The sequence below is a fragment of the Sturnira hondurensis genome, unplaced genomic scaffold (assembly GCF_014824575.4).
Source record: "Sturnira hondurensis isolate 20B ecotype Veracruz unplaced genomic scaffold, ASM1482457v3 Scaffold0006496, whole genome shotgun sequence".
Lineage (NCBI taxonomy): Eukaryota > Metazoa > Chordata > Mammalia > Chiroptera > Phyllostomidae > Sturnira > Sturnira hondurensis.
Window position 1 is genome coordinate 13583808 of NW_028079127.1, and position 27163 is coordinate 13610970.

At 53.8% G+C, this 27163-nt stretch overlaps 1 protein-coding gene across 3 annotated transcripts in view; it reads left to right on the forward strand.

Annotated features, from left to right (window-relative positions):
* Positions 1 to 252: 252 nt before the first annotated feature.
* The window catches only part of RBM33 (RNA binding motif protein 33), an 80584-nt gene continuing 53673 nt past the window's right edge, over positions 253 to 27163 (forward strand). For 2 of the 3 annotated variants that reach the window (XM_037049501.1, XM_037049502.1), the window contains exons 1-5: positions 253 to 861; positions 12662 to 12740; positions 14404 to 14452; positions 20048 to 20124; positions 21806 to 22118. In XM_037049501.1, coding sequence (XP_036905396.1) covers positions 819 to 861; positions 12662 to 12740; positions 14404 to 14452; positions 20048 to 20124; positions 21806 to 22118 — 561 coding nt within the window. In that variant the 5' untranslated portion in view covers positions 253 to 818. The remainder of the gene's footprint in view (positions 862 to 12661; positions 12741 to 14403; positions 14453 to 20047; positions 20125 to 21805; positions 22119 to 27163) is intronic. The other variant, XM_037049500.1, reaches the window with a different exon arrangement.

Sequence of the window (27163 nt, forward strand, 5' to 3'; positions counted from 1 at the left end):
TGTGTCGTGTTGTAGAATTGTGCGCCTGGAAGCTGTATAATTTTTGTTAACCAGTGTCACCCCAATAAACTCAATAAAAAGGAAAAGACAAACTCCGCTAAGCGAGTCTCAGGGCAGCACTGAGAGGCGGACTGGGTGCACCGGGCGCCCCCGCACTTGTCCCTGCGTTACACCAGCCCGGCCGCAGACCCGGGCAGTGCGCATGCGCCGCCTGCGCTTCCCCAGCTACCCTCGGCGCCGACTGGGCCCGGGTGCGCGCTCTTGACCCCGTCAGTCCGCGCCGCAGACGCTTCCGCTCCGGCTCCCCGCCTCACTGTCCAAACTCAGAGACTAAAGTCGGTCCCCACTCCGTACGCGCGGCCTACTCGCTCCCGCTGCCCGCGGGAGAGCCGCCGGCCGTAAAGCGCGGCGCCGGCTGCTGAAAAGCGCTTGCGACCGACAGAGCCTGGGACCAAAGTAGGGCCGCAGCCGCTCCCGCCTGCACGTCAAACTCTTGGGTTTGTGGAGCCGAGCTGGGTGGCCGCCTGCCCGCTTCCCCTCCTCGCTCGGCCTCGGCCTCTCGAAGGAGGCGCCGAGGCGCGGCGGCCTCTGCGGGGCGGGCCCTGAGGCGCCTTCCGGCCGCCCTCATCCCGACGTGCACCGCGGCGGCGGCGGCGGAGCGGCGGCCATGTTGCGGTAGTTTGTTGTTTTCCTGCGGAGGAGCGGAGTGAGCGGCCGGGCCCCGCTGCCTCGCTCGCCGCGTCCCCCGTCTTGGCCCGCCGCCCGCTGCCCCCCAGCTGGCGCGGCGCGGCGAGGCTGCAGCCGGGCGGATCAGCACCATGGCGGCCGCGCTAGGAGCGGGAGGAGGAGCCGGCGCGGCAGGTACGTGAGCCGCCGGGCCCTGCTGCCTGCGCCCGGGCCGCGTCCCCGTGCGCTGCCGCGGGCCCCCGCTGAAGCCTCCGCACCGAGCGCAGGGCCCGGGAGTGGAGGTGGCTGTGAGCGGGCCGCCCAGACCCGGGGAGGGCAGGGGTGGTTGCCGCCGGGTGGGGGTTCGCTGACGCGTCGGGATGAGCGTGAAGCCCAGAATGAAAGGCCCGCCTTCGGGAGGGGACCTGGGGCCACGGCGGCGTTCCATCTCGGCGGGCCGTGCTTCCACGTGAGTCCACGCCAGTCTGACGGAGACCTGTTAGCGGTTCGCGTCGGCGTTTCACGCCGGGAGTGGGCCACGCCGGTGCCGAGAGCCGGGCCGCGTCCCCGGGTAGTTCGTCTCGGTCACCGTGTGGAAGTGATTTTGACGGGACACCCGACTCTCCCGTCTCAGAAAGTCACCTTCTGGCGAAATCACGTGTTGATGGAGGCTCCCCCCCTTTTTTTTTAATACGGAAGACTACTCGAAAGTGAGTTTTAGCATCGTCTCTCAAGTTTGACACAGGAGGCGCGAAGGTGCGTGTCCACGAGAGTTGGTCGTCATGGAAACAGGGAGACCCACGGGTGTGGGGTCTCGGGGTCCGGTCCCGCGCCTGCCTTGGCCTGGTCACCAGCCCGGAGACTGGGCCGTAGTGTCCCAACGTCTGTGTGGAGACCGTCGCCAGAACGTCGAGCTCTGGGTGGGTTGGCTGCGTGCCACCTGAATGTCAGGTCGTTTTTCTCCGTGTTCGATGTGTCGAGGCTTTCGGGTTTTTCGGGTTGAACTGTGAAAGCCGTGGTTTACCTTCCTCACTTGGTGAGCTCTGGAGGGGGGGGCGGTCGCTGTGGTGTTTTTTATGTTTATTTTTATTTTAAAAAATTTTTCAGATTTTGGTCTGGGAGCCCGTGGGTCAACGAGACTTTATTTTTTCTTTTTTGGGGGGAGGGGGAGGGAAGAGAGGAGAGACATGTCCTCCGGAGGCCCGCGCATGCCCAGGCCTGCGCCGCGCCCTGGGTGGGGTCGGGCGGCCTCTGGGGTGCGGGGCGCGGCCCACCCCACAGCGCCGCCTGGTTGGGGCAGCGCGCACGTTTCTGTGTTTTTATGGTGCTTTTCATTGGTTGTTGGCTTGTGTGGCACTTTCGCATGGACAGCGGGGTTTCCCAAGGCCAAGGCCAGGGCCAGCGGTTTCCGGATGCAGGCTCCGGATGCAGGCGCCTGGACGGGGGGCGGGGGGGGGGCGCCCTGTTCTCTCGCTGCTGACTGTGAAACACAGAAAGAAAAGGTCTTTGGTGTCCACAGGAAACCCGAGCCCGGAAAGTTGGGCTTCTTTAGGTCCCCCCATTCTTACTGCTGCAGGCCCCGTCGACACCCGCCCAGCCACTCGAGCTTTCGTTCTTCGTCCGGTATGTCCGCCGCCCGCTCCATCTCCATCTCCATCTCCCGGTTCCCCGCTTCTCTCCCGATTCCCCGCTTCTCTCCCGATTCCCCGCTTCTCTCCCGACCCTCACTCAGTTTGAACCGTTTAGTTATTGCCCTTTTTTCATCATGGCCCACCCCGGGGGTCTGTCACTCCAGAGGGCCGCTGTGCCCCCTGTGGTCTGCGCGCATGCTCCGCTGTCCGGGCGGGGACATCTGCTAAGCAAGCATGTAGGGCATGAGGCGTCTCCAAGCGCCCCATTGCCACTGCCTCCTGGGTGGGTGGCCTTTGACAGTGACCTGGAGCGACGTGGGCCCCCCTGCCCCCCCATCATCCTTGCTCCCTGGTGGGCAGCCCCAGAACTTCCGGTCCAGGGGCTTCCGGGTCCACGTGGGCAGCGTGGCTGGGACTTCCGGGTCTGTCACTTTCGTGGGAAAGGCGGTGCTGGAAGTGTGCAGCTGTGTCCTAGCACTCGGTTCTGGCGGAGGGATACCACTTCGCGTGGAAATAGTGCGCGGAGAGTTACCGCATTTAGGTATTGTCACGTTGTCCTCAGAAAGACTGGTACCACTGGATCCTCTCCATCGGTGATGTAGGAGATTCTCCACTTCCCAGACATTTTAAAAATATATTTTTAAAAGGCTTTATTTATTTGTTTTTACAGAGGGGGATGGAGGGAGAAAGAGGAAGAGAAACATCGATCGCTTGCTTGCCTCTCGTGCACCCCCCAACCAGGGACCTGGTCCACAACTCAGGCCTGTGCCTGACCTGAATGGAACCAGCGACCCTTCAGTTGAGGGGAAAACAGCCAATGCTAGGGTGGGACTTTTAAATGTTTTTGATAATCATGAGACAGAAAAAAGCCTCAGTGTTGTAACGTAGGTTTTTTTTTCAGTCTAGTGAAATTAAATATCTTTTCATGCATTGTATAATTTTTCCACAGTGGCGTTGCTGTGCCAGAAGTTCCTCTATGCTTTAATATTTTATACTCCTGTGTTTGTATTTATAAAATATTTTTTAGCTTTTATTTACATGGGATTTTATTTTGGGATAGTGTGAATTTGGGGCCCTGACAGTTCTAATATGATTTTTACTGATTCTCCATCTTCATAATAAATTCTTATTCGTGATTTTATTTATTTATTTATCTACTTATTTATTTAGAGGGGGAGGAAAGGGGAAAGAGTGGGAGAGAAACATCAGTGTGTGGTTGCCTCTTACGTGTCCCCTACTGGGCACCTGGCCGGCAACTCAGGCATGTGCCCCGACTGGGAATCGAACCTGGGATCCCCTGCTTCACAGGCCCATGCTCAATCCACTGAGCCACACCAGCCAGGATGTAATTTTAAAATATTATTGCTTCATTGTGTATATGTTAGACAGCATTTTGTTTTAATGAAATTTTTTGATTAGCCCTGCGCATTTTTTGAAAAGTGAACTTCAAAATCGTTATGTTCTATAAAAAAATTCTACTGAAGTTTTTATTAGGATCACATTAAGGTTTATTAACGTAATTTGGGGATGACTGGTATTTTTACCCAATGGGCTCCTCCATCAGCAATAAGAATGTATCAGGTGGTTTTTCTTGGTCCATCGGTCACCTACCGAGGGCTCACTGCCTGCCTGCTCTGTGCAGGGCACTGATGGAACAGAGCGGACAGTCTGGTGCCCCAGTGGGACTGACATCACTACAGCTTTCTTTTTATACTCCTTTCATTTTTTTGTTCTTTTAATTCCTAGATATTTCGTATTTGTTTTCATTGTCAAATATGGTGTAGTTTTGTTTCTCCTATTCTCAAATTTGTTACTGATCTATAGAAAAGTTTTTTTTATTTTTTGTAATTGAATTATAGACAGCTGGCTTATTAGAATCTTGTTCTAATAGTTTGGTGCTTTAGAATTTTTAGTTACAGTCCTGTCTGCAGTCTCTTCTATTCTGATGTTTACATCTCATTTCTGTTTCTGGCACTTCTCGTCCTGGAGTCCTTCAGTGTCGGGCCCTCCAGTGTAACGCTGACTAATGTGACAGCGGGTGTCTTTGTCTTGTCTTCTGGGTTTAATGAGTACGCTTCTGTTATTTTGCTGTTGAGTGTGGTATTTCTGTGGTTTTCTGATACTTTTGGTTAACTAAGAAAGTTTTTTTATTTTTATCCTCACCCAAGGACATTTTTCCCCCATTACTTTTAGAGAGAGAGGGGCAGGGAGAAAGAGAAACATCGATGTGAGAGAGAAGCATCGATTGGTTGCCCCCCATACATGCCCTGACTGGGAATCAAACCTGTGACCTTTTTGTTACTGGATGATGCTCCAACCAACTGAGCCACACGAGTCAGGGCCAGGAAGGTTTGTTTTTTTAGTTGGGATTTTTAATTTTAGCAGATGCATTTATTGGAGTGATTTATGAGGCCCCCTCTTTCACCTTTTGACACAGTGCAGCGTATTCATAGATTTCCAGTGCGGAACCAACCCTGTGTTCTGGGACCCGAAACCTTGTTCTCCGTTTTTATTCTTTTTCCTATGTTGTTGATTTCATGCTAGGATTCATTCATGATTATATGAGACTTTTGTACTTGCCTTCCTTTGTACTTGCGTGTACGCATGTGCTGTCCTGTTCTTCATGAGGTAGGGTGGCTTCCTGGCACGAGTTGTGGAGCTTTCTGGGACAGTGCCCTCCCTCTCTCCCAGGTCCGCCCTGGAGAGGTCTGGTGATGCCCCCGCCCCCAGCTTCTGCTGCCTCTGGCACAGTCTTTCTGTCTCCATTGTGCTGAGCGTTTGGTGAACATGCTTCCCAGTCTGGAAATGCTTCAGTTCTGGGAATTTTCCTCATTATTGCTTTTCTGCCTTTCATTTTCTCTGTTCTCAGCGTTTGAAACTCTCATTACTGGATTTTGATGCCTCATTTATGTGAAAAGCCTGAGGCTGGTGCGGCAGTCCCTTGAGGTTGTTTTGGAAGGATGGGTGCTTTGGTAGTTCATCGCGTCCGGTGGAAGACAGGACAGTAGAGGCTGGAGGAGGGCTGGGGTCGGTCCGGCCTGGGGAGCGCCTGCGGCTCCTCGGTGGGACCGTCGTCCTCCCGGGGGGCCTCCTCCCACCAAGGAGGGATTCTCCTCCTCCTTGGCCAGTTCACTACGGTGAATGTGGGCCCATGGTTCTAGATCTTTTGATATTTTTCTTTTCTTTCTTTTTGGAGAGAAAACGGAACTCTATACTTACATAANGACTTTTGTACTTGCCTTCCTTTGTACTTGCGTGTACGCATGTGCTGTCCTGTTCTTCATGAGGTAGGGTGGCTTCCTGGCACGCGTTGTGGAGCTTTCTGGGACAGTGCCCTCCCTCTCTCCCAGGTCCGCCCTGGAGAGGTCTGGTGATACCCCCGCCCCCAGCTTCTGCTGCCTCTGGCACAGTCTTTCTGTCTCCATTGTGCTGAGCGTTTGGTGAACATGCTTCCCAGTCTGGAAATGCTTCAGTTCTGGGAATTTTCCTCATTATTGCTTTTCTGCCTTTCATTTTCTCTGTTCTCAGCGTTTGAAACTCTCATTACTGGATTTTGATGCCTCATTTATGTGAAAAGCCTGAGGCTGGTGCGGCAGTCCCTTGAGGTTGTTTTGGAAGGATGGGTGCTTTGGTAGTTCATCGAGTCCGGTGGAAGACAGGACAGTAGAGGCTGGAGGAGGGCTGGGGTCGGTCCGGCCTGGGGAGCGCCTGCGGCTCCTCGGCGGGACCGTCGTCCCCCCGGGGGGCCTTCTCCCACCAAGGAGGGATTCTCCTCCTCCTTGGCCAGTTCACTACGGTGAATGTGGGCCCATGGTTCTAGATCTTTTGATATTTTTCTTTTCTTTCTTTTTGGAGAGAAAACGGAACTCTATACTTACATAAGTTCTATTTTTAAAATGTTGGCAACTAAGTGAATTAACAAAAGGACCCTAACTGAAAGAGCATGCTGTCTGCAGGCCATCAGACCGAAGCCTGCATGTCAGAGCGATTCCGCCCGAGTGATTTAGCAGGTGCCACTTACACATGGCGGTCCCCTGCACTCAAGGGGTCCTGGCTGGCCGGCAGCCTTTGACATAGGAAATCAGAGGCTGTGTTAGCAAGGTTGTTTCCTGAGTAGATTCAGGAGCTCTGTAGAGCTGAGACTCTTGGCAGTCCTGAGTCAAAATACAGTTCGGCTGTGTAACTTCGGTTTGTACCTCTGTAAGATGGGGCTTGGGGTGGATTAAATGAGAAAAACGAGTGTGAAAGTGCCAGCTTGTTGAGGGAAGATGGAGCCCATGTCCACATTTTCAGTGCTGCCGGCGTTATTTGGGTTTTATCCATCAGCCGTGCCCCCTGTACAGCCTGTCACCCCCAGGCTGCAGGCGAGGAGCCCTGGGAAGTGCAGGGTCCAGCTCTGCACGGTGACCCCAGGGGCCACTGCAGGCTCCTCTGTGTCCGTGTCTGTGGCAGGAAGAGATTGGTCGGAGGACCTGCTACTGTCTTCGATGTTTCTCACGCCTAACAGTCAGCAGCTGACCTTCGATATTTTAGAAGGGTTCATTTTCAAACCGGGGAGTCTAGACGCTTGTGAAAAGAAGTGGGTGCCGTTTCCTCTAGACTCTCAGTCACGATGGGAGTACCTAGTGGGCTGGGCTCAGACTTCGCCCTTTTCAGGCTGCCCAGGAGGGCAGAGAGCTCGGGTCAGCCTGGCAGCTCTCTGTGCCGGCAGAGCCCTGCCACCCTCAGGGCCCTCCTGGGACTGGTCTCCCCCCTGGGGAAGAGGTGGGCCTGCTGCCGCGCAGACAGGTGGCCCGGTGCGCAGCGTGCAGGACCTCGTTCACGCCGGGCAGGGCCTGTCCAGGGCCTGGGCGAGGTTTTGAAACAGTGCCTGGGAATTATTTTTTTAAGCAGCATGGTATGTGGGTGAAATTTTCTGAAATTTTTGCTTGGCTATTCAGAATTGAATGTTACACGGTAGGGCCAGTGTGCTCACTTTCCAAGAGCTTGATTGTTACCCTGATCCTTTCTCCTAGTTACTGCTTAACTAAAGGCTCTGGGTTTCCTTCCCAGTGAAACACAAAGTTTTGGCTCTGGTAGTGATTCAGAGTGCGTGAGAGTCCCTCGAGGCCCACGGGAGAAGGCTGCGGACCTCTGCCCCACAGCAGCGGTTTTCAACCCTTGGGCTGAAGGGTGTTGGAAGCGCGTGACACCCGGCTGTTCCCGTGGTCAGGCACACAGACCTTTTCTCCCCTGGGTTGTCAAACAGGAACATGACAGCAGCCGGCACAGTGGCTCTCTGGAGTGGGTGCCCTGGCTTGAACTATACATGCACATGTAGGTCGTATAATAGAGTTACATCTTATTGGTCATGTTGCGTGATAAGGTTGCCCCTGGTTACTCCTTGGTCCCAGAAATCCTCACGTACAAGTATAGACACCTGGCTTTTTAAAAAGTCACTTTGGAGCAAAAAGGGTAGATTGCTGTTATTATTATTTTGGTAAATCAAGATTAAACTTATTTTTTTGTCAGATCAGCAAAAAATACTCTTTTTTGGTGTGCCAGAGAATTTTAGTACCGTGATTACTTTGCGCGTGCCAGGAGAGGAAAAAGATTGACAAGCGCTGGACGAGAGCACAGGCCGGCAGACTCGCTGAAGGCCTGACGCGGGCTCCGCGTGTCACCTGGTGTCTGCGCCGCCCCTCTGCCCACTGGACTTGAACGCAGCTCTAGATGCTGGGCAGTTGAACTGGCACGCCATGTTCCGGTAACGTGTACTCCAACGAGCAGTGGCCCTGGGTTAGTTTGCTGACCCTTGGACCAGGCAGTTGCTAGAACCCTGTTCCAGGTTAATGTTCTGTAAGATTCTAATGCAAGTTCCAGGTTCCTCGAGAAGATGAGGAAAGCATGAGAAATCTAGGTAAAAGAGTTGGGTTCATTATAGATACTTAATCGACACCCTTATTAAAACAGTGTTTGCTACAAGTTAAGGGAGAGTCTGCAGACAAGGAGCCGGCTGCTCTGTGCTGCTGAGCTAGCCTTACCCAATCTTCAGGGGCGCACCTCCCTTCCTCCAACCCCCGGCTCGTGTGGGTAGTGTGTTCTGGCACTTTGCTCCGTGTGACAGGGCGAAGAAGGCCTGTTGGTGCTCGGTGGGGGGGCGGGGAGCAGACGGGAAGGGACTGCAGCAGGTGTCCGAGGAGTGGAGGGGGGCCAGGGCTCTTGTCCGAGTGTGCGTCAGAGTTCCAGGTCATTCCCACGGCCATTTCACCCTCTGCACCCCAGGTCGGGGGATGCATGCTGCTGTTTGGGCTCAGTAGGCAGGTCTCGGTGTGCGCGGGCCTTTGTCCAGGCAGACTGCCGCCCTCACTGCCGCTGCTGTTCGCTTCCTTTGGGAAATCTCTTCCTCCCCGGCGCGGTAGCGGTGTCTCATCCAGTCACTTGTGCAGTTTTTCCCTGTTTACTAGGTGTCAGGAAGCGAGATGGTTTTCTTCTTCAGAAACGCCATGTCTGCTCGCCTTTTCAGCAGCACTTTGTCCCCGCTGTGCTTCCATGGGTTTTCCCCTGAGCTCGGCCCAGCCCTTTGCCTTCGAAGGCCCTGGCTTCCAGGAGCCCCCCGACTTTCATACCTCCTCTGGGGTTGCCTTCTGCGCCAGTGTGCACACCTGCACGGGGTCAGCCAGCTCCCTTGCCGAGAAACACCCACCCACCGCCCTTTGTTGGGGTCACTCCCCTTCCGTATTCGCCGGCAGGGCAGGCTACCCCTGCATGAGGCAGCCACGGTGTGGCTGCTCGCCCCCCTCTTCTGTACCCCCCCACCCCCCCGCTCTGGCATTCCCAGTAAAGTGGGTCACGTCCGTGCGCACTGGGGTCATTGTGTCTCTTCCTGTTAGAGTGTGACCTCCTCTAGGGAGTGGTTTCTGTTACCGCGTGCGCCCTGGGTGCTGAGCATGTCTGTCAACGCCCGGGACGTGCGAGGCTCAGGCAGTGCCTGCTGGGCAGCGAGAGCCTCGGGCCTGGTGACCTCGGTTCCAGGCGGAGCTCTTGCTGCTTGCCCTGCGTTTCCTTGATTTGGAGTTTCCTCACAGCCACTGCCTTTGGACATGCCATTCGTGCGTGGAGGGTCTCTCTCTGTGGAGAAGTGTTTATTTTAATTAGTTTGGCAAGCTCCTGGCTTCTGGTTCTGACTTTCGTGGGACTGACCTCCCTTCAGGAAGTGTTTCTGTGCCGAGATGGCAGCGAAGCTCCCCTCCGCAGCATGTGCTCTGAGGGACAGGGTGGGCTGGGGCCACGCGATTCCCAGCCCCAGCTGTCTGCCAGAATCACTGGGCGGCTGTGAACAACAGACAGACAGACCAAAAAGAGCCTTCTCAGTCAGATCGGGGTGGGGCCAAGCATTGTATAATTTTAAGCAATGTTTGTATGTGATTGCTGTTAGTTAGCTGGGCAGACGGATTTCCTGGTTTCGACAGAACTGGGTGTTGTAATTTATTAGCAGCGTCTGCCAAGGGTGACGGTGACTTAAGTATTAACTTTTTCACTGAGTATTAATGTGACAGAAGCGGTGAGCAAAACTTCTTATTCGTGTTTTCCCACACGGGGTTCTCTGTGTCAGGAAGTCTATGGTCTGGTGGGGGAGGGAAAAGGGACATGGAGACCCTTTGGAAAGTAAGTGTAAGGTACGCAGCACTGACCAGCAGTCCAGCGAAGGCAGAGTGGAAAGCAGTGAAAATAAGTGTTTTGATTGTTTGCTTTTCTCACAGGTTTGGTGACTTGTCAGAACAGCCCAGGGGTGTATTTTGTTTGACCTGCAGATTTAAAAAAGAGTTGAATTAATTGCTTAAATTTAAGAAGAAAAAAATTACAGTCATAGATTTCCCTCCAAGTACCAGTTTTTTTTAAAGATTTTATTTATTTATCTTTTAGAGAGGAAGGGAGGGAGAGAAGGAGAGAAGTATCAATGTATGGTTGCTGCTCGTGAGTGCCCTGCTGGGAACTGGCCTGCAACCCAGGCATGTGCCCTGACTGGGAATCGAACCGCGATTGTGTGGTTCGCAGGCCCTCCCTCAATCCACTGAGCCACACCAGCCTGGTACTTACCCAGCCAAGTACCAGTTTTGCTGCACCCTGTGTCTGAAAGTATTTTCTTATTTCTCTGGTTATTTCTTGTTTGACCTGTTGGTTGCTGAAGTGTGTGCTGTTTAATGTTAATCTGAATGTTCCAGTTTTTGTTTCATTATTGATTTTTAGGTTTTTAAACCCAGAGACTATGTTTTGTGCCATGTGGACCTTTTGAAGTTTGTTAAGAATCGCCTTATGGCCGAGTGTGCATCCTGCCGCACGGCCCGGTGCGCCTCGCTTGGGGTTGGCAGTCTCTGTCAGTCTGTGCTCAAGTTCATGGGCCCTCCTGCCAGTCCATGTCTACTGGAGGGCCACTGGTGGGGTTTTCACTGTAGTTCCTTTTCAGTTGCAGAATTTCTTTCTGTTATTTTTTTTAATGATTTGTTTGTTTAGAGCAGGGTGTCAAACTCCTTCCCACCGGGGCTACATCAACCTCACGGTGGCCATCGAAGGGCCAGATGTCCTGTAGGGCTGTACCAGTGTCCTTAACTTGGAGCACGGAGCTCACGGCTGCCGCTGGGCGGGCACAAGGTGCGCGGCCAGGCAAAACTAGGTGGAGGCCCTGTTCGGCCAAGGGCCTCGTGTGTGCACCTGCGATTTAGTTCGTCTGACTGATGCGACAGTGTCGCCGTGCCTTCCTCTAGTTCTTTAATCATGGTCTCTGTAGAATTTGCCCTTTTCTGTTTTTATCTGTAGTGCACCTGAATTGCGTGTTTCTTGAGTGATTTTTTTAATTTGATGTAGGCCTTCAGGATCAGTTCCAGGGACCTTAGACAGTCACCCTATCAACAGAGACTGGCCGGTTTCCTGGGCAGCAGGCGGTGCAGCTCTGTCCGCTCTGGCTGGGAGTGCAGCTGGGCGGCACTGGGGCTCCTCCTCCACATCTTCCGTCCCGGGGCTTCAGAGAGCCGCCGCGGCCGCCCTCGGCAGGCTCTCCGGGGCGCTGTCTGTGTGCTGCCGCTTCTCAGGCCTCCTACCTGCACACGTGTGTGTCTGACGTGCACAGCTGTGAGTCTGCATCTGATTTTGGGATGATGAAAGTGAATTTAAAAATTGCATGAAGTATGCTGTGTGTACAAAAGACATATGTAGTATGGAGAAAATATAAAATATTTATATTTTTCATACTGAGTAGTACCATTATTTTTTGGATATTCTAGGTTAAAGAATATGTGTTTTAAAATTTTACTTGTTAAAGTGTCATGCTTTTTTCTTTTTAAATGTGATTACTAGAGCCCTGGCTGGTGTAACTCAGTGGATTGAGGGAGGGCCTGTGAACCACACGATTGAGGTTCGATTCCCAGTCAGGGCACATGCCTGGGTTGCAGGCCAGTTCCTGGCAGGGGACACACCAGAGGCAACCATACATTGATATTTCTCTCTTTCTCTCCTTCCTTTCCCCTCTAAAGATAGATAAGTAAAATCTTTTAAAAAATGTGATTACTACAGAATTCTTTTTTGTTTTTTTAAATCCTCACCCAAAGATATGTTTACTGATTTTTAGAGGGGAGGGGGGTAGAAAAACATCACTGTGAGAGAGAAACATTGGTTAGTTGCTTCCCATATGTACTCTGACTGGGGATCGAACCTGCAGCCCATGTGTGTCCTGACTGAGGAGCCTACAGCCTATTGGTGTATGGATGACGCTCCAACCAACCAAGGGGGCCGAGCCTCCCTGGATTTGGGTGTCTGCGGGGTTTCTGGACCCAGTCTCCGTGGGCACTGGGGGATAACTAATGAGTTTTGGCAGAGGCCACGCAGATTTTCAACTGTGTGTGTGGGGGGGTGGGTTTTGGTGCCCTGACCCCTGCCTGCTCAGGGCGCTCTGTGTGTGTGGGGCTCGTGCTGGGCTCCTGTTGTCACGCTGTTCCCACATCATCTTGACGCTTCCTCAGCAAGGGTCTCCCTTCTTCCTGACGCATTTGGAAACGACGTAACCATTACAAAAAGTGGTAGCCAGATCAGCAGTTCTTTCTTTCTTGTAGTTGTAGTAAAAACATAACTGGGTTCTCTCAGTGGTCTTTCATGCCTAGTGGTCTTTCATAACTGGGTTCTCTCAGTGGTCTTTCAATAAATTGATTTTGGGGGGGTAGTTTTGTACTTCAAAGTTTTTTAGTGTTAAAAATGGCAGAAGTATTTATAAGAGTTATGTGTGGACAGTGTCGTACCAGAAATCCCCCAGAGAAAGGCGGCGGTGGTGGGGTGCCGAGGGAGTGGGGTGGGCTCTGCTCTGGGAAGACCGACTCTCGTGGCCTCTCTTGCAGACGATGACTTCGACCAGTTTGACAAGCCCGGAGCGGAGCGGTCCTGGAGGAGAAGGGCTGCGGACGAGGACTGGGACAGGTACGTCACCTGCGTGGGGTGTGGCCACGCTGCCATGTCTCCTTCTGCCATGTGACCGCAGAGATCTCTGCAGACGGTGTGTGGGCTGCCCGGTCCTCTTCCCAAGTGGGCTGGGGAGCGCGGGCGGGTGGGCACTCAGGGAGAGGCTGTCCTGTGTGGGGGGCAGCCCGCGGGCACCCGCTGTCTCAGCTCCCTGTCTCTCTGCGTTGACAGGCTGAGCTTGGTGGACACCCAGCATTGTCGGGGCGCTCTGCCGGGGTTCCTGTTGTCCATGCCCTGCCCGTATCTGGTGAACTTCCAAGCCTTTGCTGTTCTGACATGCGTGCAGTGGCATCTCACTGCCGTTTAAGTCTGCATTGCCCTGGCTCCTAGTGGGGTTGAGGATGTGCGGTATCTGTTCAGGGGGGTGTGTGTGTGTGTGGACATTCCCCAGGAGCGATGGGTGTCAGTTCAGGCAGCAGTCAGTTTCGGTGAGGGGCTGGAGCCTGGGCGGCGGCGCTGCCAGCTGGTGGAGCGTCTCCCTGCGCACGTGCCGCACCATCTCACAAGCTGTGCTGGAAGTGGGAAAGCGACCTTGGCCTGTGGTCGGAAAGTTGGCTCTGAAGGTCGGGGGCCCTGACTGCAGAACAGCGGCAGCGCTGCTGGGAGACAGGCCGGCTCCCGCTGGGAAGTGGGGGTCTGTGTGCGTGGGGAACGGCTCCTCACAGCCTTCGTCCAGTCCGCTGCTCCCCAGGGCGCCTCCCCGGCCTGTAAACCTCAGTGCTCGGAGCAGAGGTGCCCTAAAAGGAGGGGGCGCCCCAGGAAGCGGCCCTGCAGGCCTTGTTCCAAGAGGTACCTGAGCCGCGCGGGTGCAGAGTCTGCCTTCGCAGCCCGCTCCCCGCGGGGCACCCCCTCCATCATTCCTCTCTCCGTGCCTGTGTGGGGCTTTGTTTGCGGGGGTGGGGTGGGGGGCAACTCTTTTTTTAATGGATTTTAGGGATTCTTTATAGTTGGGAAAACATTTGTGCTACTAAAGATTCCCTCTGAGTCTGTGGCCTGTGTCCCCTTGAGCAGCACACTGTCCCTTGGTAGGTCTCTGTCAGTAATGTGATTAAGTGTGCAGTCTTTTCCTGCACGGTGTTGTGTGCTCTTTCACCAGCGTGTGAAAGTGTGTGTCTGCGAAGAGAACGTAGACACTTCGGCCCTTGTGTGGTCTGCTTGGAGTCCCCGTCCTGGGGGAGAGCCCGCCCCCCGGTTCTAGAGCGCAGCTGTGCCGGTGGAAGGCCGGACGCTGACACGCAGACGCTGACACAGGGCTCTCGGTTACTCTGACTCGCCTGCCTGCCCCTTCAGCGGTATTTCGCCACATTTGCATTGCTCCAGGGTTTGCGTTTGGTGAGTGTCGAGCGCTCTCAGTAGTTGTGGTTTCAACTTCCCTGTTCAGTGGGAAACTACGCTGCGAGGTCTGCCAAACCACCTCCCGGAACAGAGCTTCTCGGACTTAGAGGACCAGTGTTCCCTGTGTGTTGGAAGACAAGTTTTCGTTGTTAGTAAAGGAGAGGGAAAGGAGCAAACCTAACGTGCAGGTGGTACCCAAGCCCGGGAGCCCTGGGCAGATTTCCCAGCCACCTGCAAACTTCCCAGGGTCGTGGGCTGATGCATTGATGTGTCTGTTTCTCCCCAGTGAACTCGAAGACGACTTACTCGGAGAAGACTTGCTCTCTGGCAAAAAGGTAAGAAATACAGGCCTTCCCGAAACTAGTGAATGGTGGTCGTTTGATTACACTTAGACTATGGGGACGCTCATGCGTCTTCTGCCTGGGGCGCATTACCAGAAAGCTGGGCGTGGGTTAAAATTTGGTGAACTGAATTATTGAGTAAGCGCACAGGGAGCTGCGAGTGCACTCTCCGGTGACTCACACCTCGAGCAGCGCAGCCTTCAGTAGTTCCCGCGCCGTCCAGGGCGTCAGCAGGTCCTGAGTTTGAGAAAGGGGCGGCCACGCAGCCATGACCTGTCTTGAAGGCACTCCGTGTGCGAGGTAGTGTTCGGGGTCCCGCACTGGGTCTGGAATCCACCGTTCGGGAGGGTTCAGAGATGAGCTAGTGGGGACACGCTCAGACGCACCGGCAGTCAGGCGGCTGTGACCCTGTCTGGGACCTGGTGTGGGCTCCTCTCAGCCTGTCGGGTTGACTGGGAACTTTAAAGCTGTTGTCTTTAATGTGTATCTGTTTGTATAGTGTGTGTGTGTATCACTCTGCCAAAGTAGTTTGAACATAATAAAACATAGGTTAAAAATAGAAATAAAGCCAAAGGTTAAAGTGAAATATAATTTTTAATTTTATTATTAACAGTGAAAACATTTGCAATTTTCATTACATATGGATCGTTGCTTTTTTAAAATTCATTAATTAATTTTAGAGAGAGGGAGAGAAACATCAGTCAACCGCCTTTCCCAGCGCGCTCCCAACTGGGGACCCGGCCCGCAACTCAGGCACGTGCCCTAATTAGGAGTCAAACTGGTGACCCTTGTGGTTCACAGGCTGGCGCTCAGTCCACGAGCTGTACCAGCCTGGGCTAGATAGTTCTGGTTTTAGTTGAAGTACAATTGACATAATTCTTTATGGTTAGTATTTTGAAGTTTTAAGGTTGTGGTGGCTTCTTACGGTCAACATTCATACTCAAGCCTGTACTTCCGTGTGATCGGGCCGCATCGTGTGTCAGATTTGTATGGGTTTTCCTTGTAACCTCGTCGGTGGCCTGGTTGGTGAGGAGCTTGCCCTAGGCATGCCGTTTTCTGGTGGCTCACTGTGCCGAGTTATCAGCGGTGTCCCTGAGAAGAGGGTTTGTCGTGGGGCTCTTTTGAAGTCACTTTCTGCCTGTGTCCTGTTTCTGACGGCACCCCTGGCCGGCAGGTGGCTTGGGACTGGCCGTCCCCACCTTCTCTCCCTCAAGTGGCTCTGCCTGCACCTGTGACCCTGAGTGAGAATTACCTCAGTTACCTGCAGATCCACCTGGTCTCGTGGAAGTGGGGATGCAGCAGGCTGGGAGGTGAAACGCAGCGAGGGAGCCCCGCAGCTCCCGCGTGCCCTGGCGTGCAGGTGCCACCAGGATGGGGCGCTGCGGGCACCAGGGCCTCCCTCCTGCACTTGGTCGGAGAGGCAACCCCCATTCGGAGCCTTGAAGTGTGCGTGCCATGCGGGGGCCGCCCCTGAGGCCTACACGGCCTTCCTTCTTGTGTGGTCCTGTAAGTGTCTGGCCAGTCAGGTGCCAGTGTTCAGGTGGGTAGAGTGCTTGTGCCTAAGTCAGACCCCCGTCCCGTGTTTCTCTCAGGGCACCACCTCACTGGCCCCAGGGACCCCCTGCAGGCATTTGTCCTGGCTCCTGAAAGTGCTGGTCGGTACCCCGATGGCCAGTGGAGGCAGGACAGCGCCGTGTGCCATGGATAGTGATGTGGCCGTTGTGGGGAATGGGCGTCTTATCTATGAAATGGGGCTGGTGGGTGGGTGTGGCCCCTGGCGCACGTGCTCTCTGACCCCATGCTCCCCGACCCCGTGCTCCCTGCCGGTCTCTTCTGCCTTGGGCATCTCGGCAGCTTGTTCAGTATTAACAGTGGCATTCCTCTCTCCGTCCCCTCCTTTCTGACGTGAAACAGATGCTTTGTACCTTGTGAGAGAGAGTTCAGTGATATAAAAGTGAGTAATGGAGAAATAGGGGCAAACCCTCACGACCGACATGGTGCCGCATTTTTTTCATTCCACACCCAGGCACGGGAAAGGGAGGAAGGGAGAGAGGAGAGACAGCCATCAGTTTCCTCCCGTATACACGGTGACCGGGGATCGAACCCACAGCCTTTCGGTGTACAGGACGACGCTCCAACCAACTGAGCCACCTGACTGGGACTCCTTTTATTCTTTTTCCTGTGCTTTAAAATGTACCTGATACGTAAAACATTGTTTCTTTTAAATTTATCATTGTATCAGTGTCTGTTGTCCCTAAATGTTACTTTAAAGTCCTTTATAATGGCTACATGTTATTTCCTTGTTTGTGTATACTGTGGTATACCTAGCTGTTTTTATGTGTATTGGGGTTGTTTCTAGCTAATTGGTTATGACTTTTGGGGGGGGCAAAAAACCTTTTTGATGGAAAATATAAGGCCTGTACAAAAGAAGAAAGAACGGTGTAACAGGACCCCGTGCACTTCTCACCAGCGTCAGCAAGGTTTAGTTAAGGGCTTCATCTTCGCGCACTCACCACGCCCTAAGTTGCTCTGATGTGACCCTTAGACGTTGTGATGATGTTCCAGTACGTGTGCTGCCGAAGCGAGCACACGAATGGCGTTTTACTGTACAAGTGTCACTGTGATTGGAGAGTCTGGTCTCAGGCAGTCTCTGCAGATTGGGGTCTCTGGTCTGCAGGCGCGAGGTGTGAGGTGCCTGTTTCCTGTTGCCAGGCCGCTTTCCAGGAAGGTTCTCCCGGCCCCCAGCTCCTGAGCGTGAGCCTCGTTCACCCTTTCATTCCCAGCTTTGATGCCACTTAAAAAATAAACCTTTGACCATGCGGCAGGTGATAAGCGGTGTCTGGTTGGTTTCCTTTCCATTTGTTTGATTGCTAATGAGGTTAGCCATTGGGCCAGGAATTTATTAGTGCGTTTATTGTAGCTCTGTGAGCGGAGCCCAGGTGGTGAGTGTACTGGCTGCCCGACCACTGTCTTTTTCCCACTTGAGTTCCCACAAAAGGTACAGAGATGTAAGTTTGTCATCTGGAGAGAGACTTCTGGGCCACTGGTGGGCCAGAGTGGGTAATGGCTTCCCCTTCCACTCAGAACCGTGTGCTGAGTGTAGCAAACATGTCAGACAGGCAGGGACAGCTTGAGGCCAGGCCCATCTGTGTCAGGGAGGGAGGGGATTCGGGTCACGTTTTCAATGTAAGATAAAAATGAAAAGATCGCAAAGGCCTGCTGGAGCAGGCTGGCTGGACCCAGTGAGAGCTTTTCGACGTGAGTGGAGGTTGTGATGGCCGGTTCCTGCCAGGCCAGGCCCCCTCCTGGAGCTGCAGCTCTCCTTCTGTGGCAGCCGGCACCGGACTGGCGCTCTCCCGCCACACCCAGGTTCTCCCGGCACACCCGGGGTTCTTCCAGGCTTGGACGTCTGCCCCCTCCCCCCGTCCGCGCAGCCCCTGTACTCCTGGGAGTCCTGGGGACCCACTGGGGAACTGCCCTTTCTCTTTCCTGCCGTTCTCCCCGGGGGAGGCGCGGCTAGCGGTTTGGGGAACCTGGGAGAAGGGCCTCCCTAGCGTTCCTGGCCCCTGTCTCTTGCTCTGTTGGGCTCTGTGTGCCCTGCTTGCTGGCAGACCGTCCCGAGCAGAGCCCGCCCTCACTCTCCCTCACTCCAGTTCTTTGGGAGGCAGTGGGAGATGGGTTTTGGGCCTGAAGGTTTAGTCTCGTTCTCTGTGCCAGCCCTGTGGACACAGTGGGCACTGTGACCATTGTCTCCTGTGCCTGTTACCTCATTCGGTTCAGAAACGATGGGGTCGGATCTGCAGAACTCGGAAGTGATGCTCGCTGCCGGGGGGTCCGTGACCAGGTGTGCTCCTGTCTTGCTTGGGAATAATTCATTGGTGTGCTGGTTTTGGACAAATAAAACTTCAACTAAAAAACTCCAGGAAGCAGCCTCTAACTGAATGAAATTTGGCTTTCACTGAAGGGTTAATTTATACAGATTTCCTGAAAGCAGTTTACTGAATTAATGAATTGGTCGACCAAACCTGACGTAGTCCGTGGCAGACCCTATTCACACCTGTTAGCGGCATTCTTGTCACTCAAACCGGGGCAGCTGGGAGACCAGTGCGGGGCAGCTGGGCGAACTTCGTTTCCACTGTTAAGCGCTCTGCTTCGTTTTCAGCCGCTCCAGCCTACCTCTGAGGGAAGGAACTACAGTGTCTGTGTTTTGTCCTATTCTAGTGTCAGTGATTGGGGGGCCTTGGCACGGGTAAGAACTACTCATAAGATTGACCTTCTTCGCTCTGGTTGGGGGACTCGGCTGGCTGCAGTACAGACCTGTGCACCGAAAGGCTGAGGGTGCGGTCCCTGCAAGGCGCGGGCCTGGGGTTCGGGTTCAGTGTCTGCTCCGGGCGCACTCGGGGCCGCTGATTGATGTGTCTCTCTCCCTCCTCCTCCCTCTCTAAGGTGAATAAGCACATCCTCCAGTGAGGGTGAAAATATGTATGATAGATTTCTGGTTTACATCAAAAGTACTGTAACGGAGACTCTGCAGACAAATGCGAGGGAGCCTGTTTGCGTAAGCTGTAAAGATGCCAGGAAAAGATTGCTTTGTTTCCTTCATCTGTAAGCAGAAAACCAAGTCTTCCCCACCCCCAGTGTTCGTGTGGGAGCAGGGCTTCGATTGTCTTTTAGAGGGGAAGTGGTAATTTATACATCCCATAGAAATAATTTTATATAGCGAAGGAAAGTGTGACGTCAACCCTTCCCCATCTAAGATGCTGGTGAATATTTCACTTAAAACCTGGTCCTACAGAAATTTTGCCAGTCGATGAGTCCACCGGCCACTTCTGTCAGGGATGTGACGAGGGCCCAGGGCTGTCGTGGTTGGGGCCGGGGCCTGAGCAGTCGCATGTATCTGCACAGGCCCCCTGGTTGGAGCTGTAGTGTAATCTGTTGCCATTTCTGGGTGGTGATCCGGCTATCTAAAGTCTGCTCATTTCCAACGTTCTCCTCTTTTTCTCTCTCTTTAAAGTCTTTAGATTTTAACCACACGATTGCGGTTCGATTCCCAGTCAGGGCACATGCCTGGGTTGCAGGCCAGTTCCGGTTCCCGGCAGGGGACGCACTAGAGGCAACCATACATTGATATTTCTCTCCCTCTTTCCTTCCCTTCCCCTCTAAACATAAATAAATAAAATCTTTAAAAAAAAAAGTCTTTAGATTTTGGGTACTAAAACTGCTAAATTTAGTAAAGTTTTAAGAATACCATTTTATTTGTGTACATGCATGGCAAAAATTTTGTAGGATGTCATCAAAAAACTTATCCCTCCCCCTTTTTGGTTAGAGTTAGAATAAGTATGATCATTATGCTTGTAGCTTCTGTACTTACTTGACTTTGCATCTAGAAATTAGCCTGGGGTGGTTAACCAGTGTTCTCTGTGTAGCATTTCTTGATTTTGTCACTGCTTATAGCAACCGCAAAAACTTCCTGAATGGCAAATGTTTTCATAGCAAGGTTGGAAACAATCCAGTCAACGTGATTTTGCACTTTTGTAACATCTTTTTATGGAAGTGACATGCATTAATGATATTTCTTATTTTAATTAGAACCAGTCTGATTTGTCAGATGAAGAGCTGAACGATGATCTTTTACAGAGTGATAATGAAGACGAAGAAAATTTCAGGTACTCAGTGTTAACTTCTTAGAAGTGTCCTTTCTTCAGCTGAGTTGATAAGAACTGTTTGTAACCGTGATTCTACTAGAGATAACCCCGTGCGGTGTGATCTGTAACGTCTGACCACACCGCACGTGGAACGCCAGGGTAGCTCGGGCGTGACAGCCCCGCATAGCCTTCCGTTCTGAGCAGCCCTGTGGAACCCATGCTGGCCGTGCATTCAGCGCCCCCCCCGCCCCCCCGCCCCCCCGCCTTCGTGGCGAGACAGGAGTGCGCAGGGCCCCCCGCGCCGCCTTGTGCAGGAGCCCCTTCGCCCACTGTGCCCCCATGCTGGGCGCTGCTGCTGCTGCTGCTTCCCCCCATCTGGACCGGGGCTCACTAGGTGTGAGTTACACCGGGCTGTTTGCTCTCTGGGAATTGGCACCGGGGACATTCCTTCGGTTTCCACTTCAGACTGGAGCTGAGTGTCTGAATACAGTTGCCGAAGTCTCTCTGGGCAGCTGTGACGACACCTGCAGCCTGGGCGGCTCGTAAAAGCCAGGTTTTCCTTCTCACGGTGCAGGGTTGGCTGATTCTGGTGAGGCCCCCCTTCCTTGTGCACAGGGGCGCCTTCTCACTGGGCTTTCCTGTGGCCCCCCGGGGCTCCTTTGTCACCAATCCCATCACGGGCTCCACCCTCACACCTTCAGCGCCTCCAGAAGCCTCCAGCTCCAGACACCCGCACACCGTGGGCTGCCCTTGAAACACACTCATGCGGCTTTTGAGCCCCACATTTGTAAGGTGCATTTAATGCTTCTGTTAATACCAAGTACTTCATGTGTAGGACTTAGATTTATCACAAAATCTTGCATTTTAAGTGTTACCTTATATCTTATTGTTGATATTTACCTTTTTAAAAAAATTATTTGCTCTCAGAGAGAAGGGAAGGAAGGGAGAGAGGGAAACATCAATGTGTGTTTGCCTCTTGCAGGCCCGGTACTGGGGACCCAGCCCCACAACCCAGGCATGTGCCCTGGCTAGGAATCGAACCCCAGCACTTTGGTTCACAGGCCCACACTCAGTCCACTGAGTCACACCAGCCAGGGTGGTATTTGGCTTTTGTTACTTAATAGGTAGAATATGATTTTTTTTTGCAGTTTTAAAACCCCCTGTATGTCACTCAGAAATAACGAGGCAATATTTTTTGTGTTTGTGACTATAGTAAACTTCATGTATTTGAACATTTTAATGGTTTATATAGGAGTTTATAATTTGCACCATAAATCTAAAAAAATAATTGCATCTATGATTTTCTGTTTATAGAGCAGTGCTCCTAGTTTTATTACTTAGAAATATTAGAAAGCAGATGCCATCCTTTTCATCTGGTGGGTAGAGGGAAGTACACTCCGTCTGCTTCCTTTCAGTCCCGAGCTGCTGGTCAGACCTGCCGTCTTGCCTGCCTGGTCTGCTGCTCTTGGGCAGAAAACCCGCAGCTGCTGGTCATGGGGGCGCTGTCGCGTCGGGGTGCGCCATGCCGGTTTGGCTCCACGCACGGGCTGTGTCGGCCATTGTGGGAGTCTGTGTGTATTCACAAGAGCTGAAGTAACTTTTGGCTGTTCACGGGCTATCGTTTAACACTTCATTGACATGGTGACTTGGTTTTGAGGTCCACTCTAACTGGCTCCTCTCTCTGGGTGTTCGTCCTCTCTAGCTCTCAGGGGGTCACAGTCAGTCTGAAAGCCACGTCTGGCATGGTCGCGTCCTACGAGCTGTCTGACAGCACGCACGACCAGTCTGGAGAGCAGGAGTCCGAGTACGAGCAAGGAGAGGAGGACCTGGGCTACCCTAAGTCCGATGGGTCTGCACTGTACGCTCACGAGTACCCGGAGGAGGGCCAGTACGAGGGCCAGGAGGCCGAGCTGGCCGAAGACCACATGGAGTACGTGGAGGAGCCCGAGGAGGGGCGGCTGTACAATGACGAAGTGCTGGACATCGAGATCCACGAGCCTCTCGACGAGTTCCCAGTGAGTCCCCTCTTTGTCTGCCGCGGGCGGTGGGCGGCCTGGCGGTTTCCAGATGGGTCGGAGGTCCTGTCCCTCCCCTTGGGAGGGAGTGAAATTAGACTTGATTATCACTGTCTGCCAGTTTCTTTATCTGAGCTGTGACAAAGTTTGTGCTGACAGCTTGTTTGGCTGGAGGTGACGCTCCTTTGTCACTCTGGAAGGCTGCAGGGATGGTGACCTTGAAGAGCGCGCCCTGAGGAAGCAGACGGCTTTGTGTGGGGGAGACACTCTGTCAATTGTTCGCAGTACTTAATGCCGAGCTTTCATCTGGCTTTAGACAGGATCTGATAAAGTCCCTCGAAGGTGAAAAGATTATTGACCTGCTAAAGACATCTTTGCAGTGCTAATATCCCAGGGTGATTGATGTCCTGTTTGCTCCCCCTTTCCCAAACGAGACCTGTCCAGCCGCGAATAAAGAGATGGGAGGTCGGTTTAGGGCGGGCCAGGAATTGGGATCTGGGATCAGGGAGTGGGGATGGTGCTGATCTTCATTAGGTGGTTTCCATGGTCACTTCTTTTTTGAAGTATCAGTAGAGAAAAAGGTGCTAGTGATGGGTTGTTCATCTGTCTTTAGTGGTTCATTGTGAAAGGAGATTTTTTCCCCCGTTTTTACTTTTATTAGTATTTAGTTCATGCTTAATTCACCCCCAGGCCATCAGTTTTTCTTTCTCCAGTCTCTCCTGGGTCTTTTTCTTCCGCCTCCTTGTCCAGGTTAGGTACCTGGGCTCTTTCTCAGTAGGACCATCTCGGGGTGGTGGGCGAGCGCGCGTGTGGGCGGGGCCTCCCGTGAGCTCTGCGAGTTCTGAGCTGCGTCCTGGGAGCTTCGCTCACCCGGATGTGCTCCGAGGACCTGCATCCAAACGCTTCAGTGCACCACTGCTCTCTGCACTTTGGAGCATGTGCGGCACAAACTCAGCACACTTCCTGGGCCAACGACCCTGCACCCCGCCCGCGGTTGGGCCTGGGCACACCCCTCACCTCCACCCTTGTATTGGTGGGCTGGGACACATTGCCTCTTAAAAGTGACATCTTTCAGCTACTTGGTGGCTTTTCGAGTATGCACACCCTTGATGGCCTTGGTAGTTTCACAAGTGTTCTTTAAGGTGAATGTGGAGATTTGAATGTCTTGATTGGCATGGTTTTATGGGATTTTGTGGGTCCAGTGAAGAGCAAACCATCTTCGGAGTCACCTCTGATTGCTTTTGGGAAGAGGAAGAAAAAGTGATTTGCTTTTAAAAACAAGCACTGAGTGAGCTTCATGAGGAAAGAACGTGGCCTCCCCGGGTGCAGTAGGGCACTAGTTGTGCTGGGGTGTGCGACACGGAGGGGGGGGCAGTGGAGGTGGGGCGCAGAGCCCCGTGCCAGAGGCCTCCGCCCTCACTCCTCCTGTGCTCCTTCTGGGGAAGCTTGGGTTGGAGAAGTCAAAAATGGCTGGATTTTGGCCACTGAGGTACATATTCGAGTATGTATGTAATTTCCAAAGGATTGTGGACACGGGCCTCTTAGACTGTGTAGTACAGATTGTTTTGGGGCGTCTCAGTAGTTATTTCTAAGATTGGATTCTTTTTGAGTGCTTTCCATGAGGCAGATACAGTACTGAATGTGTTGGGGTTTCGGTCGGTAGAGTCATGCAGGGGCATGCAGGGTACATGCTCTCTGACAGCCTTGAGGTAGCTGCGCTCTCTGGGTCCCTGGTGTGGTTCTTTTGCACCCTCTTGTGCGTGGGTCACCCCTTAGAATGCTTCCCGACAGCTAAGCCCCGATCTCCTAAACTCGTGCCTAGGTATTCCCTAGCTGCAGTGTCCTATTCTCACTGCTGCCCGTCAGTAGAGGAGAAGGCCGGCTGGCACGCTGGTCTCTCCCCGGTCACTTCAGCAGCCCAGCAAGTCCTTACCTGTGCCCCAGCAGAGGGGGCGCAGGTGCTGCACATGCACGAGGCGTGCCCTGCCGTCTGTGAGCATGGACGTGAGGGGACAGACCACAGTGGGGAAGCACTTGACTCACAAGCGTGCACGGCGGCACAGAAGGACACCCGTCTGCGCACTCTGGCGGAGTGTGCTGAGGAGAGAGTTGGGGCGCCCCTCTGTGCTCTGCTGTCGCTCCGCAGGTCGCACGTGGGCCCTGGTTGTGCAGCCACATCCCGCGGGTCATCCTGCCTCTTGGGGTCTGGAGGGAGGCCGCAAAGAGAAAAAATGCAGTGCTTTCCCATATATAAGGCGTTAATTTTTTTTCAGGATTAAAAAATATTTCTTAGGAATTCCAAAAGTGTCCTATTTCCAGGGACAGTTACACGCTGTCAGGATGTGGCCGAGTAGTTGGCCGTGCCCCTGCGGGCTGGTGTCGGTGCTTGTCCCCCTGTCCTAGCGCTCCGCCGTGTGGACTGGGTTGTGGACTGGCGTCTTTGTAGCTCACGGTGCTGGGACCCCGCCTCCCTTCTCTGTGGGTGGGAGGAGGACGGTGGACGTGACCTGTGCAGCCCTCCCCCCGCCATCCCAGGCAGTCCTTCCTCAGCGTCAGACTGACGGGCGGCCCGGCCCGTGGGCAGGTCGCTTTACTGGACGGCGTGACACCTGCCTGGTGGGTCCTGCCGAGGGCTGCTGGCCACATCCTGCAGTGCTAACTGGGGGCACGCCCTGCACACCCATCCTGGCCACACCCGCCCTGCACACCCCCCCGAGAAGGCGTCGTGTGTCACTGTGGCAGACTCCAGCCGTAGAGTGGGGTCTGCAGCCGGGGCCCCTGGGTGTTCTCTCCGCTGCACCCAAAGGTGGGAAGGTCCCTGCATCCCGCACCTTTTGCTGGTCCCGTTCTTGAGAGTGAGTTGGGTCTGATGTACAAATCTGTGCTAGGAGGAGGGTCATCTGTCACACGGTCCCTCTTAGCCATCGGTTTCTTTAGGGCCTTAAAAAGGAACGTGGTGAGCCCTGGCTGGGCGGCGCATCCGTTGGAGCGTTGTTCCTAACTGGAAGGCCGTGGCTTCAGCCCCCGTCTGGGTGTGTGTGGGAGGCAGCCAGTTGATGTTTCTCTCTCCCTTTCGTTCTTTGCTCTAAAGACAATGAAAGAGTGTCCTTGGGTGAGGGAAAAAAATCGCAGTGAGGCAGTGAGATTTCACAGAACCTTGTTCTGTGAGAACAGTTTCCGGCTGACAGTGTGTGCGCAGGATAGCAGGTCCGGCTTCCCAGGGAGAGTCCACGCGCAGGCCGTGATCGAGTGCTGCTCGGCTGGACTCTGAGGAGCGCCGTGCGGCCGCGTGAGCTCTGCGTGCAGTGACTCGTGGGTGCGGACGGGTGGTCTCCGATCTGTCTCGTCCGCTTCGGACGTCTCGGAAGTCTGTTCACTGTGGAATCGTGGCTGTCCCTCTACACTGCGCAGGGCAGACGCCACAGCCCGGCCACCCTGGCCCGGCTGCCCTCTGTTGCTGGCCTTGTAGGATCCAGCTCCCCTGTAGGATCAGATCTTCTTGTCACTTGTTAGTGACACTTGCCGGGGCTCTTCCTTCTCTCTGGGATCGGTCCCTTCCTCCTGCGCACCCCCAGGCCTTCTGCCTGCCGACATCTCACGCAGACCTGCGCTGTGTCTTGTGCGCGGGAGGAGCGGGTGGAGAAACTGCTTCTGGCCCGTGGTGCCCAGGATGCTCTTGTGTTGAACCTGGTCGCCCTTCTCCTGTCGTCTTCTGCTGCAGTCAGAGGGGTTTGGATGCGGTGCGCCCCGGCCTCACTGCTCCCAGGGGCGCGGGGTGCCTTCCTTAGTGCCGACTCCATCTGAGCGGCTCTCAGGCCTTGGGTCGGGGCAGAGCCAGCCCGACCTTCCGAGGCCGGATCCCTGCTGCACTCCATTCTCAGCAGCCCAGTGGTGACCACCACGCCCGCCTTTGCTGCAGTGCCTGGCGTGCACCTGCACGCCGAGCAGAGCAGTGCTGAGGAACCCCCAAGGCTCCCGGGGCCCCTTTTTTCCCTCGGTTGGAGCTGGGAGGGGGTTACTGAGACGCTGTGGCAGGGTGTCCAGTTCCACACAGACCCACCAGAGGGCTTTCCGAGTGACCGTGACCACACCGTCCTCCTCTCCCCACAGTCTCTGTGAAGGGGTCAGTTCTCCAGCGTTTGATAATATTGGTTTTTTTCTGCAGAGTGTCTCTGGTGGGGGTATGGTTGCGGGCCGAGAGTTGTATTTCTCTGGGAACTAAGGGTGTTTGTGCCTTTCTCTGGGCTGAACTTGCGTTTCTTCTTGGTGTCCATTTTTAGTCTCTTAAAAAGGAGGTTGTCTGCTGTCCGTAGTCTACACAGAACAGTGTCTGTGTGCACACATGCACACACCTATTCACATGGCAAGTCTGTGTGTTTTCTGTGTAGATCATGGTACCTGTATGTTCGGAATGTAGGCCCACTGCAGACATAGGAATGAATATTTTCTCTGAGCCTGTAGCTGGGTTTTAATTTTCTTAAAGGTATTTTTTTCATGAGCAGAAAATTTTAATTTTCGTGAACAATAATTTCGTGACCCAAGAAGTCTTGGCCTACTCTGGAGTTGCAAAGATGAATCCCGTTTTCTCAGCTGTTTTGACTTAGGCCCACGCTCTGTCTCAGCTAAGGAGTGTGTGTGTGGCATGGATTCGTCGTTCTTGGCACGTGTGTAGCTGCTGCACTGCTGTCTGTTGTAGAGGCATCTCTCCGGGGCCTCCCGTGGCCCTGCCCGCGCAGCACTGCCTTGGTCACTGTGCCACGGCCTGGGGTGGCGTCAGTCTACCAGCTGGGTTCTGCTTCTGAGGATCGTTTGGTCTTTTCTGGGGCCTTTGAATTTCCATAGTAGCTCTGTCATTGACCTGCCAGTGTCTGCGACACATCTGGTTGGGTTGTGATGAAGGTGGCGTGCGTCTTGGATCACACGGGAGAGACCAGCAGTCACGCTGCCCGTTGGTAAACCCAGTCCCATCCGCCGTTGCCAACCTGTCCTTTTCTTTCCTTTGCCTTCCTGGCCTCACGTTGGGGCCTCTGTTCTGAGTTGTCCTT